The sequence below is a fragment of the Crocuta crocuta genome, unplaced genomic scaffold (genome assembly GCF_008692635.1).
Source record: "Crocuta crocuta isolate KB4526 unplaced genomic scaffold, BGI_CrCroc_1.0 scaffold95, whole genome shotgun sequence".
Taxonomy (NCBI): domain Eukaryota; kingdom Metazoa; phylum Chordata; class Mammalia; order Carnivora; family Hyaenidae; genus Crocuta; species Crocuta crocuta.
The window spans coordinates 3,699,703-3,716,186 of NW_027530971.1; the positions used below are offsets into that span (position 1 = coordinate 3,699,703).

The 16,484-nt window shown below is 39.2% G+C and overlaps 1 protein-coding gene across 1 annotated transcript in view; it reads right to left on the reverse strand.

Moving 5' to 3' along the window:
- Nucleotides 1-16,484, reverse strand: part of TMEM245 (transmembrane protein 245) — a 94,118-nt gene that overhangs the window by 11,860 nt on the left and 65,774 nt on the right. The window contains 3 exon segments of the mRNA XM_077769841.1: nucleotides 4,846-5,040; nucleotides 7,665-7,839; nucleotides 9,675-9,775. Coding sequence (XP_077625967.1) covers nucleotides 4,846-5,040; nucleotides 7,665-7,839; nucleotides 9,675-9,775 — 471 coding nt within the window.

The window sequence follows — 16,484 nt, forward strand, 5'->3', positions numbered from 1 at the left end:
CACACACACACACACACTAATAAAATATCTAAATCCTAAAAAGGTAGATTTTACTTATGTAAATAACACCTCAATAAACCAGACTGAAAAAAAAGTGATAAAAATGGAAATCTCTATGGAGGAATTGGAAGATAAAGTTGAAGAAATCACCCAGAAAATGGAAACAAATAAGCATAGATAAGAAAATGAGATGACCAGTGTATGAGACTCAACATCAAAATAAGTTTCTGAAAGGGCGAGAAGGAAATCAGAAGTCAAATAATTCAAGAAAATCTTTAGCACTGCAGAACACAAGTTTCCAATTTTAAAGGTCTCATCAAGTACCAATCAGAACATCAACCAAAAAAAGTAAAATAAAAAAAGAGGATCCTACCGGTTTTCAAACAGTTAAATTACAAAGAATTGGCAATCAGAATAGCTTCAGACTTTTAACAACCATGGAAGCCAGAACACAATGAAGAAATTTTTTAAAGGTCTATGGGGCGCCTGGGTGGCTTAGTCGGTTAAGCGTCCGACTTTCGCTTGGGTCATGATCTCGCGGTTCGTGGGTTCTAGCCCCGCGTCGGGCTCTGTGCTGACTGCCAGCTCAGAGCCTGGAGCCTGTTTCAGTCTCTGACTCCCTCTCTCTCTGACCCTCCCCTGCTCACGCTGTCTCTCTCTCTCCTAGAAATAAATAAAACATTAAAAAAAAAAAAAAAAAGAAATTTTTTAAAGGTCTAAAGGTAAAAATTTTCACACATAAAATTCTCAACCTCGGCAAGCTACTGATTATGTACGACCTTAGGAAAACTCTTTTCAGTCATGCATCATCACCCAGAATTCACTTCCTATGCATTCTTTCCCAAAAATCTATAGAAGGTTGTGCTCCAACAAAAAGGAAATAAGTCAAGAAAGTAAATGATATGGGAAATTATACAGGAAGTAAGAATTCCAACACAGGGGAGAGCTGAGGGAATGACAGCTGAGAGCTGAACAGCAGACGAAAGGGCAGCCAGCTCCCACTGGAGCAGAGGCGAAGGCCAGCAGAGACTGGGTCAGGGAGACAGAACTTGTAGCTTACTTGATGCATCTAATATCCTGAGCAAGAGGAGATGTAAACGCCGGGCACATAGCTTGAGGTTAGTTATAAGTACTCAGAAAACAAAGTCAACAAAAAAACAGTTTCTTTATAACTCAAAGGAAAGCAAAAAGTTATATAAAGGAAATACAGACAGAATATATAAAAAGGTTCAAATAGGAATATAATTTACAGTCATAATACTGTAAGCGCCAAATACTGATCGAATCAATATCACGGTTTAATAGCGGGAGGGTGGTAGTAAAAGAGCTAATTTCTCACCTTCCAACTGGGAAGTAAAAAGAAAATGCCTATTCATGAAAAAAAAATTAAGAAAGAAAGATTCTATTTCAAGATATGGAGGTAAAAACCAAATTAGAGTCAAAAAGTAGTTCCTCTCACAGCAGAAGGGAGAGAAAAAGGGAAAGGATATTTTTCACAACAAGCTTGGTAGAAATTTTTGACTCTTTCAGCTACATGTATACATAACTTTTAAGGAAAAAAAAAGATGAAGACTATAAAAGCCCTCACATTATATTTTTCCAACCCCCATCTCACCTAGTTAACAACATTCTGCCTTCAAAAGGGAGACAGGGAAAGATGTCATTTGTCTCTGGATTTATATTAGTTTCTTTTGTTTCACCTTAAAAACCAACTCCTGCTTTACTAACTTGGAATTGCTGTAAGTTTTCCTAAAATAACAGCAAAGCCCAAATGTACATCAATTGATGAATGGATAAAGCAGATGTAGGGGGCACCTGGGTGGCTCAGTCGGTTGAGTGTCTGACTTCCGCTCAGTTCATAATCTAACGTATCGTGGGTTCGAGCACCACATCGGGCTCTGTGCTGACAGCTCAGAGCCTGGATCCTGCTTCAGATTCTGTGTCTCCTTCTCGTTCTGCCCCTCCCCCACTCATGCTTTGTCTCTCAAAAATAAACAAACATTAAAAAAAAAGATGTGGTAAGTATGTATATGTGTGTATACACATACACACACACACAATGGAATACTACTCAGCAATGAAATAAAATGAGATCTTGCCATTTGCAACAACATGGATGGAACTGGAAGGTATTATGCTAAGTGAAATAAGTCAGTCAGAGAAAGACAGATATCATATGTTTTCACCCATATGTGGAATTTGAGAAACTTAACAGAGACTATAGGGGAAGTGAAAGATAAATAAGTTAGAAACAGAGAGGGAAGCAGATCATAAGAGACTCTTAAATACAGAGAACTGAGGGCTGATGGGGATGGGGGGGTGGGGGGAATGGAAGATGGGCAGTGAGGAGGGCACTTGGGATGAACACTGGGTGTTGTATATAAGTGATGAATCATGGGAATCTACTCCCAAAGCTAAGTCTACACTGTATACACTGTATGTTGGCTAATGTGACAATAAATTATTAAAAAAAACAACTTAATTACTCAAGTTAAAAAAATAATAAATAAAATAACAGCAAAACATTGATCAACCAATGTTCTCTCTGTTTCTTATATGGATACCCAAGGAGCAGGGTTCTAGTTAGCTTTCAAGCAACTGTCCACTGGTTTCTCAGGTACCCACGTTAATTGCCTTTAACAGGCAAAGGCAAAAATGGATGTCATAGTGTCACCATCTTCAAAACGGCTTTTGTTAAAATTACATAAGTGCCTCTCCTTTTATTCTTTTTAAGGAAACAGATTTTTCCCTGCCATCAAGTATGTGCCTTGCATTAGCTAAAATAAATGGCCCTCTAACCAACTGGGTCTAACTCAGAAACTATATTCTAACTGTTTTGAGATAAAGCTTAAAGGACCAAGTTTGTATTCACAAAATATAACACTTAACACAAAATAAGCAGACCATGTTTCTAAAGAATTTTAAATAAAAATATAGTTTCAGTAAATATATTTTCAGAATAAACTTGTTAATGACTCCTCAATGACAATAGAACACCTAATGTCAGAAAAAAAAAATTTTCCATTTGAGAATAATAAGGGCAATAGAACACCTAATGTCAGAAAAAAAAAATTTTCCATTTGAGAATAATAAGGGCAATGTAGTGTAGTCTCAGAAATGTTAAAATCCTGTATTCTGAGACTTCTTACTTTTTCATTGTTAAAAGTCTGTCCTACCTATCTGTTGTTAACATGTGATTTCTGGGACAACCACAAAGAAAAACTGTTTAACAAATATTCACTAGAGTTAAACTGGATGTGCACCTAGCCATTTCACTTCTTGCTATACAAACGAGGTTCACGTTTCTACCAGGAGACATGTACCTCAAGAAAGATTCAGAACAGAAACTGGAAGCTACACAAATGTCCATCAATACTGCAACGAGTAAATTGTGGTCTATTTGCATAATGGAATACCAGGTGGCAATAAAGAAAGAATGATCTTCACACGCAAAAACATGGGTGTGTCTATGGGTGGATGCCATAGACACAATGGTGAGCAAAAGATGCCTGACTCCCAAGAATTTACTATGTGATTCCTTTTATGTGAAGTTCAAAACCAGGCAAAGCCAATCTAAGGTGACAGTGGTCAGACTATAAGCACAGAAGGGGTCTGATTGGGAGGGTGTATGGGGAAGCCTTCTAAGGTAAAGGAAATACTCTATACCTTAATACAGGTGATCTTGATCTTGGTTCGGGTCATGATCTCACAGTTTGTCAGATCAAGTCCAGTGTAGGGCTCTGTGCTGACAGTGTGGAGGCTGCTTGGGATTCTCTCTCCCCCCTCTCTCTCTCTGCCCCTCCCCTGCTGGTGCTCTCTCTCAAAATAAATAAAAATAAACTTTAAAAAAAAGTTTTTTTTTAAATTTTGACATAATCAGGAAAAAATTTTAAATTATAATTCATACTACATTATAATTTATCTTATGATATGTTGGTGACAGCAAATGACAGCAATTATGAGTTCAGTGTCTGTCTGTATGTGCAAAATAACAAGTTATAACTCCATCCTGGTGCACTCAAAAATTTTTCCCCAACTTTTTAACGTGAATGTTTATTTATTTTTAGAGAGAAAAAATCCCAAGCAGGCTTTGCATCTTCAGCACAGAGCCCGATGCGGGGCTCGATCTCACGAACCATGGAACATGACCTGAGCTGCATCAAGAGTTGGATGCTTAACTGACTGAGCCACCCAGGGATCCTCCAACTTTTTAATTTGAAAAAGTATAAACCTACAGAAAAACTGAAAAACTAGTGCAATTAACAACCATATATCCTTCATTAATTGTTAACATGTTGCTATAGTTACTTTGTCTATTAGTATTGGCTGAACTATTTGAAAATAAGTTGCAGACATCTTGGCATCTCACCCCTAAAGGATATTCTGCTATACAATCAAAGTATGATCATGCCTATCAAATTTAACACTCATATAATAATACCATTTAATATACAGCTCATATTCAGATGTCTTCAATTGTTCCAGAAATGTTCTTTATAGATTCTCCCCATCACTAATCCAACTTCTTGCATTGCATTTGGTTGTCCGATGGCCTGACTCCTTTAATTGGGTACACCATGTCCAAGTGGCTTTTTAAATTTTTTAATCTATTTTTGGTCTTCCAGGACATGAGCAATTCTGTCCCAATTTAGTTTTTAAATTTTCCTAGTATCTGAAACCCCAAAGTCTGCAGACAAACGGTTTCTCTTTCCTTAGTGTCTTCTACAACCTTCAGCAGTGCATGTGCACCAAAATACCTATATGCTGACAGACTACTCGGGTGAAAAAAATACAGAGACAAGATAGTTCAGTTTCAGGGTTCATGATCATTCTGCTTTAACTCACCGCTGAGTCTGAGCAGGCCATGGGGTCTGGTTTGGCGTGGGCACTGAATTTGTGGGACTCACTAGCATGGCACTGTAGATATTGGAAGCGACCACGAGTATGCAGAGAAGTATGGGCCCAATGATTGCTCCTTCCAGGCCTAAGTAGTACGCCCCACCAGCCACTGCCAAGCCTGTCAAGTAAGGATGGCCACCTCTGAAATAAAGAACATACAGATTAGCTCATGGCTTTTAACACACATAAACTTTGGAATCAATCTGAAACACATCTCTAACACAACATTCATTCCTAACATACGAGGTCTTTGATTGCCATGACCAGTTTTCTTTAGATTACCTCAGTACAGAGAACTAAACATTAGTCGTAATAATAATGAGATGCAAACATTTTCTTACCTATGTAACATGTACAACATTTGCCTTTTTATAAGGTCCAGCAACTGAAGGAATGAAGTAGGACTGTTAATAGGTATCCTACACCCCTTACATGGCTGCCTGACCTAGGTTAGTGTTGGCTGAGGAATGGTTGCTAAGACTTATGTTACGTTAACTTCCATCATGAATGATTAAGTGAGGGGATGCCTGGGTGGCTCAGTCGGGTAAGTGGCTGACTTTGGCTCAGGTCACAATCTCACGGTTCGTGAGTTCGAGCCTCGCATCGGGCTCCGTGCTGACAGCTGAGAGCCTAGAGCCTGCTTCGGATTCTGTGTCTCCCTCTCTCTCTGCCCCTCCCCCGCACATGCTCTGTTTCTCTCTGTTACAATATTAAATAAAACAGAAAAAAAAAAAGGGTAGTTAAGTGGGCACAATTTAGTGTGTAATTAAAATAATTGTGCTTTTCAGAAGACAACAATACAATAGCATCCATGATATTCCTAAGTTAGACTTGTGGCAACCTCCAAAATAGTTATTAAACACAGGTAATGATAAAAGGCTGCATGAGGGAACTATCCATCACAAAGCCCAAGATTTCTATTTCACAGCAGAGTCATAATTGCCCTCCAGCTTCTCAGAGAGTCACTCACGTGAGTGGCACACAGTAAGGCAGATCACAGCACCACGGCACACTGACAACAGCAACAAAGGACCACGGACATGAGAGGGACTTGGAATAAGGTTATGTTCTATTTCTAGTTTTCAAACACAGATGACTGGAATATTTAGGGGCAAACAGCTAAACACTCTGGAACAATGTTCTGTTCTATATCATGTTACAATTCAATAGAGAACATGTAAGGTGAGCTAGTCTTCAGAAAACCAATACATTATCTTCATAATCTATCTTCCTCATTAAAAAAAAAATTGGGGGAAAAATTTTAGGGCAGTATTCCACATATGCTACATAAGTAAGCTTTTCCCTTAAGTAATTCATTGAAAACTTTTTCTATCAAAAAGGCTTCTTAACAGTTAAAAAAAAAAGTGGGGAAGCTCTTAAATTAAGGCTTCATTTATTGAAAAAATAAAGCAATTTACACAAAATCTTTCATTTCCTGATGGTGCTGTTTAAATAAGGTATTACTGGGGCGCCTGGGTGGCTTAGTAGGTTAAGCATCCGACTTTCACTTAGGTAATGATCTCGCGGTTCGTGGGTTCGAGCCCCGCGTCGGGCTCTGTGCTGACTGCCAGCTCAGAGCCTGGAGCCTGTTTCAGTCTCTGACTCCCTCTCTCTCTGACCCTCCCCTGCTCACGCTGCCTCTCTCTCTCCTAGAAATAAATAAAAATAAAAATAAATGAATAAATAAGGTATTATTTTATTACTAAGATAAAATCACATAAATTTTAAATTCTAGCTAGAAGCCTCAATAAAAAAATTTACAGCAAAGTTTAGAGAAATGAAAACATTTAACCATAAATCACGTAACTACTCCTACTGTTTAAATTTCAGCTGGTAAGCACTAGTTAACCACACTCTGACATCCTCCTTTTGTCTTTCATTTTCTCTTTCAAATTTTAGACATAAAAGTGCCACTAAGGTTTGCGTATGAAGTTGCTGCTTTCCTTTTGCTTGGGAAGTCTGAGGCTTCAGGGTGGTTATATATCATTTGTTTTCTGCTTGAACTTACTAAAGAGAAAACAAGGTAGCACTTTGTCCCTTTAGAATTTCAAATTAGCTGAAGGGCACTCTTTCCATGAACACTTATTGAGGTCCCTGATTAAAGTTCAGCATTTGGTCACGTCCTAGATTCTAACAAGCAATGGGAAATGGATACATGACTAAAGAGAATTGACTGATCTACTTAATGCAATTTTTTAAATAAATACCAAAACTTATAATAACAGGTATTTATTCATTATATTATACGGTCAATGTTTGGATTCTGTCTTACATTTAACCTGTATTCATCATAGAACCATACTAAAATATCTTAAGTAAAGAGAGCTCTGCTTATCAGACATTAACTTGATGAGATTTGGTTGCAACATGGAAATCTTCATACAACTTAATGTTTTTCTCCAAAAGAAAAGAAGTTCTAAAAATAATCACTAATTCATTATTGTACTTAAAATTATTTTATGTACATCTAGTAATATTTCTTTCCTAGATTAAATGTCACTAAAACAGAAGATTATACACAATTTTGTGTTAACCCAGGGTCTCATGTATTATAAATAATACTTATATAAGAAAATATAATTAATACCCAGTGGTATTAAATTTTGGTTATATCAAAAGACTACGTCACTTAAAAATCCTACCACGTGTCCCTTTTCCCATCCCCAAAAGACAAACAAAACAAGCAAACAAACAATTCTCCTTAAAAAAGGCCACATAAACCCCTAGGATTCACCAACAACTTGAGAAGTTCTGTGGGTACTTACCCTGATATATCAGAGTAGATGGCAGTGTCTACAAAGTATGTTGGCAAGAGATGAAAAACCAACAGTAAGATGGCTTTGCACCCTAAGCCTTGTGTGAGCCACAGGTCTAGAACTGCAGGTACTGCTGCCCAGTATGTCCCCAGAAACGGCACCGCTCCGAGGATTGCTGCTAAAGCTAATAAGAAATGAAAGGAAAAGCAACCTAATGTAACATGAAAACAAACAAAACAGCAGAACCTCAGCACTAGTTCCTCCTACTTAAAAGTTTACACCAAAACAAGTGAGACAAATACAAACTCAAAGTTTAGCATAGGATAATGCCCTGTTTAACTGAATCTGCTAGTTAAATGGAGGTCTGATTTATCTTAAGATCTGATGCGAAAATCTTTCCAAAGTGTGTGTCTACATCCTGAGTTTCTTCTGAAGCAACAAAATTCTAGTATCCTGCAGTGGTTGTTTTTCTCTCTTTTTTTTTTTCTTTCATAGAGAGAAAGAGAGCAAGCGAGTGAGCACTTTCACCAGCAGGGGACAGGCAGAGGGAGAGAGAGGGCAGGAAAGACAGAATCTTACACAGGCTCTACACCCAGCACGGAGCCCTACTTGGGGCTTGATTTCACCACGATGGGGCTGAAGTTCACAACCATGAGATCTTGACCTAAGCTGAAATCAAGAGTCAGAGGCTGAACTGACTGAGCCACCTAGGTGGCCCCTGCAGTTGATATTTTGAATCAATGGTTAGTTCATATATAGTCCTATAATGTAACTGTAAAGCATTGGTCCAAGTTTGTGCTGAGTCCAAAGCCAAATTAAAAATTAAACCTCAGAGAGGACAGAGCGCCAGAGTGGCTTGGTCATGAAGCTTCTGACTTCAGCTCAGGTCATGATTTCATAGTTCGTGGGTTCGAGCCCTGCGTCGGGCTCTGTGCTGACAGTTTGGAGCCTGGAGCCTGCTTTGGATTCTGTTGTCTCCCTTTCTCTCTACCCTTCCCTAGCTTGTACTCTGTCTCTCTTAGAAATAAATAAACATTAAAAAAAAATTTTAAACCTCAGAGAGGAATGTGTAATCTTTACCTTGCTTCTTTCTAATAAAAATGAATGTAATCTAAACAAAAACAAGAACAAAAGCCCTGCTAGTTGAAGGATGATGTTACTTCAAGCTCACCCCCTTCCAGAGCTGTATGCTCCCTCTCTCTCATCTGGCTCCCCTCCAGAGGTAGTCAGGCAGATGTGGATTCTAGTTCTGGCCCTACCACTAACCAGGTATGTGACCTTGGTTTCTCACCTACACAACAGGAACACCACCTACGCTGCCTGCCTCACAAGGTCATTATAAAACAATGACCTCCATGTGCTCTCAGGCCGCTTGCAGGTCAAAGAGTGGCTTACCTGACTGAAGTAGGGAAGAATATGAATGGACTTGGGGATGTAAAGAAGAGAGTGTGGTCAAAAGGGGGGAAATGGTGGTAAAGGGTAGACAAGCAGCCACAGAAATAAAGGAAAAGTGGAAGGAGAGGAACAGAGATAATGCAGAGTAAAAAGTAAAAGATGGTTACTGAACAACCAAGGTGTTTGTGGAACAAGGGCATTATCAGAATCGATCCTATGAGGTATGTAGACAGTTTATGTGCCCTCAGAGGCATTTGTTTTGCCCCTGGGACAGTATCCTTCATGGAACAAAGCTATTTGACCAACTCAGTGCTCCCTATCAGCTCAATTCAAACATTTACTGAGTGCCAATTACCACTGAGTACCAAGGATTTACTGAGTACTGGATGCTGGGTTAAGTGCTAGGACATTCACTATTTACCAAATACTTATGCAGTGCCTCCTAGCTAGTGGAGATACTACATAAATCGACACTACAAATCATACTTCTGCTCCTAATCCAGACTAGAGTAGATCTCAAACTTTAGTATTTTAAATTTGAAGAACATGACATTTCCCAATATATGTTAAATGGCTTCATTTTCCTTTAATAGAAGACAGTGGAAGTTAGGACACTATTGTTACCTGATGGTATGAAGACAATATTGATGCCAAATATAGTATGAGTCAGCCAAGTGTACAATCCGTAGAAGCCAGCCATTTTGAGGGAAGCATCAAACACCCCTCTAGAATGCCCAAAGATAAAAGGGAAAGTAAATAAACACAGTATCACTTTGTGATGCAGAAAACGTTAAGTTCTTCAAGGCCTCTGGCTACTTCATTCCAAATCTGATAACAACTTCAATTTTCCCAATGGTCTGAGAATGCTCTTTACATTTTATTGTAAGGCCTTTATTTCAAAACCCGGAAACAGGTTTACTAAATTTCTCTGATTGAAAAAAATAACTGAAATGAAACACCTTAAAATACCCGTTTGCTGAAATAATTAATCAACCTTTCACTACTGAAACACACCTTCCACCACCAAAATAAATGGGGGAAAAATTACATATGACTCTCTTATTTCTGAGGACATAAACTCTAAGAAATCCGTGGCCAGCACTCCCCTTTGAAGAGCAAGCGCAGGAGAACGTGACTTGCATTTTGTGGGTTTTCTCTTATTAACAGAATTTTCCCTGTTTCCTTCAACTCTGTACCCGAGCCTACAAAGTAACTTGTACAAATGCTATCAAAGAATGAAGGCCACTGGGAGAGAATTTATGAAAAAAAAAATCTTATTACCTCCCAAGTAAAACCAGAGAGGAAAATACAAAAGGGGTAAAAACAGACCCACATAGTTGGTGATTAATAGGAACAAAATGCGTGTAAATCTGTAATCGCAGGTGCTTCAGTTTTGGTTTCCAGCTGGAAGATTAAGGTAGTGTTGTGTGAGGAGAAATAAGGAACTGCTCAGAGAGAACACAAAGGCAGCAAACCGTAAGTTTATGATCCCAAAGGTATCATAAAATGACAAAACCAGGACTGCGGGGTACAGGGGAGGCATGGTTGTAAACTCATGAGAGAAGGAAAAGCTGTCCGCAATTAAAAAAGCAGAGAGTGTGGCAGCAAAGGGGACATTGTACACACAAAAGGAAACAATAAACTTTTCCAGAGCATCCCAAGAGATGTGCTGTAAGAGCAAAGCCAACCTAGTGATTCAGTCATCATAATAGGGTTCTGACACATAGATTTGGTGACACAGTGGCTCCCCAAATTGTGAAACCTTGTCATCCTGCAGCAGCTTTCACTCAAAAATATGGGGCTGCCATGTACCTTGTGACAAAAAGATACAGATTAAAGTAGTATCGAAAAGACTGAGGGGAAGGGAGAGTGCCCAGAGGGCACAGAGAAGGTCTGAAATGAATAGGAGATGGAGGAAAAAGAGAAACTAGCAGAGCTTCAGGTTTTAAATCTGAGGGGGAAAGAATGGCCATGTCTCAAAGGCATGGAAAAGCCCAGAATGAGCGAGGACTTGGAAGATAAGGGAATACGTTTAGTTTGGGCAATGGTGAGAAATAAGGATGATGAAAATACCCTGGAGGTGGCTGGGAATAAAAGACAAAGTTAATGGAGAACTTGGGACAAGAGCTTTGAGATGTGCCAGAAGAGATGAAGCGTAGGAAAGGAGAAGCTATCCCAAGGGGTGAGCCTAGAGAAAATGGGGCAATGGGCTGTCTTCCCACAGGGGACCTAACGACAAAGATACACCAGTCACAGAGATCATGAAATCACTTCTGCACCAGGGAGAAAAATCACTAGAGACCAAAGGAGAAAGGAGGTCTTGAGAAAGACGGGATGATATTAAGGTCAAATACCCCAGAGAGATTCAGAAGAATAAGGTCTAAGGGGAAAAAGTACAGAATTGGAATAGAACCGGGGAGGTCACTGCAAAAAGACAGATATTTTCACCAACCTTAATGTTATTCAGAAACTTTTTACCAACCTAATGTTATTCAAAAGCCTTTAAGCCAAAATGCAGTTGACTTCAAAGGTACAACAAAATATGCAACTAAATCTCCCCTCTGGGTGGCACATAGGCAAAACTCAATCCCAAAAGGACCACTTTTAGGAAACAGCAGAGTCTCCCTTCTTCTACCTCTGGGAATACTGACTGCTGGTAACATTCTCACTAAGGCAACTCGCAAGTAATTTTGTGGACCCTAAATGCATTCCATGTTGTTTACAGTTACTAAACACTTTCATGTAACCCAATGAAGGATGAAAAGGCAAAGCATTCCCTTCTATCTTATTACTTATGATCTGGTACCCAAGCTTTTTATAAAACAGCAAAGAAAAATCTCCTAACAATTTATTAGTAGAGAGAATTTTTTTTTAATTCTATCAAATTCCTAGCCATTTTTTTTAAATCAGCTTTACTGAACTATAATTTACAAACAATGAAACTCACCGTTAAGAGTATTCAACAAGTTTTTGCAAATGTTTACAGTTCTGTAACCATCATTACAATCAAGATATAGAACATTTCTGTCACCCCAAAATGTTCCCTTATGCCTTTTAAGTCTACCCCTCCCTGAACCCTGATCTGACACCAACTAGATATGCTTTCTGCCACTATGGTTTTGCCTATTTTAGAACTTCATATGAACATAATCATACATTACACGGCTTTTTAAAAAACTGTGGTAAAATATACATACCAAGCAATTTGCCATTTAACCATTTTTAAGTGTACAATGAAATGTACAAGGACATTCACACTTTCGTTACATAGCTTTTGTGTTGGGTTTCTTTAATCTTATTCAATATTTTGAAATTCACCCACATGGTTATGAGCACTTTGTTCCTCTTTAACTGCTGAATAGTAACCATTATTTGGATACAGCACAACTGGATTATGCAATCACCAGCTGATGGCCGTTTGGATTTTTCCAGTTTGGGGCTACTGTGAATAATGTTGCTATGAACACTCGAGCAGAAGTCTTTGCATGGACATACATCTTCACTGCATTTCAATAACTGCCTAAGAATGGAGATGCTGGGTCATACAAAATGTTTTCATTTTATAAGAAACAATAGCAATTCCTTTGATCTCTCAATTCAAAGAGTAGAGTCCATGGACAACCAGCCAGAAGTCACTGCCTGCTATATCAGACCACATCTCTGCAAGGTGTGAGGCTAAATTTCATATTTATGGTATTAGGAGGGTGGATACTGGCAGAGCAATTCAGCTAATGAAAAGCTAAATGACAATGCCTCTGAGGCCCCTATTAAGTGACCCAGTGGCACACTAGGTGCCCAATAAACTATTATTGGTGCTATAGTATTTCCTATCTCTTGAGGTCAGCATGCTTCATTGGAGCTCAGAGGATTCTGATGATGAAGACTCTAGAAAGCTGTAATGCAAGAGCTTAGTGTATCTGAATTAAGAAAGGAAGGTCAAGAGACACTAACATTTGTTGAATACCCCATGTGGTAGGCTGAATAACAGCCCCACAAAAATGTCTACATCCTATTGCCCAGGCCCTATGAATATGTTACCGTATGTGGTAAATGGGACTTTGCAGATGTGATTAAGCTAAGAAAGCATTGTGAGGTCAGGGAGATTATCCTGGATTACTGGATTGGGCCAATATAATTACAGAAGTCCTTATAAGAGGGAGGTGGCTGATACAAGACAGTGGTGATGGATGCACAAATTATGAATGCATTAAAACCACTGAATTGTACACTTTAAAATGGCTAAAACTGTGAATTTCATGTATATGCATTTTATCTCAGTAAAACAAAAGTTATAAAAAGAGGGATGTAGGAGAGTCAGAGTTAGAGAAGGAGACATGAGAACAAAAGCAGAGATCAGAGAGAAGGAGACATCTGAAGACACTACATTCCTCCCTTTAAACATGAAGGACCATGAGCCAAGGAATGCAGACAGCTTCCAGAGGCTAGAAAAGGTAGGGAAACCAATTCTCCCCTAAAACTTCCAGAAAGAATACAGGCCTGCTGACACCCTAATTTTAGGACTTCTGACCTCTAGAACTGTCAGATAAAAAGTTCTATGTGGTTTAAGCCACCAAGCTTATGGTAATGTTAGAGCTGCAATCAGAAACTAACACAATCCAGTAAGTGCCAAGCACTGAGTTACATACTTTGCCTACTAATATGGTTCCATTGACTCCTCGCTGATTCCTTTCATTCATCCAGAAAAGAGACTCTTGAGGCACCTGGCTGGCTCAGTCAATTAAACATCCAACTCTTGGTTTTGGCTCAGGTCATGATCTCACAGTTTGTGGGTTTGAGCCCTGTGTTGGGCTCCGCAAGGAGCCTGCTTGGGATTCTCTCTTTCCTCCTGTCTCTCTGCCCCTTCCCCACTTATGCTCTCTCTCTCTCTCTCTCTCAAATAAACTTTCAAAAAAAAAAAAAAGACTCTTGGTCAAAAATCAGGTAAATCTGTTAAAGTGAAAATATACATGTACTTTTTTTAAAAAAAGAAGAAAGTTCAAAATGAGGGTGGGGAGTGGGAGGAATGATACTGAGCTGGTCACAGTTAAAAGGCAAGAGAACTCTTCTGGAAACTGTCGGATCTGTGTACTAGATCATGCTGGTATACTAACTCTGAATCTGGTCACCCAACTCAATAACGATTAAGATGCTGGATGAAAATGTATTTTTGGTATCCAGATTCCTATTCTATATTATGAAGACACTCACCTACAGGCCAAACATGTACTTAATGGTCCTTAAGGCCAAGAGACCACCAAGAGAAGTCTGGGCAGCTGCACGACACCTGCATCTGGTTCTGGCCATGGCCATTACTCAATAGTGGCTACCTAGTTGACCACTTCCAAAAGGGGACTGAGGCTTAGTATAACCATCCTGAGGCAAACTGGGGTCCTAGTCACCCTATTAGAGTGAAATGTTCTGGAAGATATAAGTAGAACATGGGGAGAAGGGAGAGGAATAGAGGAATAATGAAAGATACAATGGGCCACACGTGGTGGCCACAGTGTGTGCGTCTATGCCTTGCTGGTGCAACGCTATGCAGAACTCTGACCTGCTCGAGCACCCAATGCACTGGCTTTTAGCGAGTTGGGTGCCTATATTGGGAGTCAGTACATCAGAGTGATCTAGTGCACAGATCCAACAATTTCAAGAGGGCCGTTTTGCCTTTTCACTTGGGAATAACTTAGGCCCTCATTTTGATCCCTTTTTTTGTTTTTTGGCCTCCATTTAAAAAAAAACTACACTCCCAGTTTAAAAGATTTTCTTGATTTCTGACACAGGACTCTTTTCTGGATGAATGAGGGGACCAGACAGGGAATCAATGAAATAATACATGCAAAGTCTATAACTCAGGGCTTGGCACACAGTGGGTGTTCAGCATACGTCAGCGTAGAGGATGCGCAAAAGAAGGGATAGAAGGGACAGAAGTGAAGGTCACAGATCCGGAGGTTAGGAGACAGCTCAGAGAAGGAACATAAGAATGAAATATAAGAAGTGGTGTTGAAGAAGCAAACAGTCAAAACTGTGATCATAAATGAGCAACGTTAGTGAAGGCAAACAGGACATGGATTCGGCAAAGAGAACAGGGAAACGGGAGTCACAGGACCTGCCAAGAGCTCTGGCTCTTGTCACCCACTGCTCTGGAATACTCATTCTGTCACTGATTGAAGGTGACATGACTTTCAAATCTGCAAAACTTCTCTGAGCTTCACTTTTCCTTAATTGTCAAATAGAGATAATGGAGGCAAGCATTCACTTCATGTTATTATGAACATTAATAATGCAACTCAAGTGATAAGCTTAGTAACTGGTGCACAGTAAGTACTCAATTAAGTTGGTGCTATTAGAGAATTGTGTCACTATCACCAGGCAGCATTGTAGTAAAGCTAAAAATAATGCACAGAGTAACTTTCTCTTTTCTCCTTGCAGTTTTTGGAAGAATAGCAATCCTTGCTCTGTGCCTAAGGGGTACAGGATGCAGCAAAGCTGAAAGTGGAAGCAGCATACCACAGAGTTTTAGATTTAAGTATTTTAAATTGTAAGGTACTGATGGAAGCTACTTGAGCAAAAATCCAAAATACGGAGTATAAAAAAAAAAAACAAAAACAAAAAAACCCCCAAAAATACTGAGTATATAATCACTCATCTCTCAGGTTCTTTGGAGCCTGAAATTCAGAGATGCTAGGAATTGTTCATTCTCATAATCCAACACAGCTTTATCTGGTATATAATTAATGGCATACACAATACAGTTTGAATGGGTTACCAGAAATCACTAATTTAATCAATGCAGGAGTATTTATTCCTTATAATCATACCAATGGAAGATCATTCTCTCATTTCATACACTCACTGATATCAACCCAATTATCAACACTTTTTGGATATTCAAATTCAGTAAGCATTTTCTATCTTGCCATCAAGGGAAGACACTATGATATACATCACCAAATCTCTTGTAAAAATCACAAATCTCTTGTAAAAATCTGACTTGTGGCATTTTCTAAGGGTGGTTACATATGACCTGTGCTGGGTGAATGCATGGTACCACTGGAAATTACCCTTCCCTTTACAACTATTCACAGCCATATGATCAAGCATCTACTATGGAAATTTACAGGAAAATCTGCATCAAACTCTTCAGGCTATAATGCGTATGTACCATATGGTCTTCCTCTACTGTCTCCTTCAATTCTCTCTCTTGAATAGAGTGTTTTTTGCCTGTGTTCAGTCTTCTGGAACCTCTTTTTTTCAGCGATTCTTCAAAAACCATTGACATTGTTCTCCAACTACATCTCCAGGGTTTCCCAGCACTCAGCAATTTAACAGAATCAAATTCAGAAGACTCTGGATGTTCTTTTCCTTCCATGTTTTGGTAGCTCAACTGAGCTGGCTCAGCAGGTCTGATGTAGCTCAAGGGATGGGAATGACACC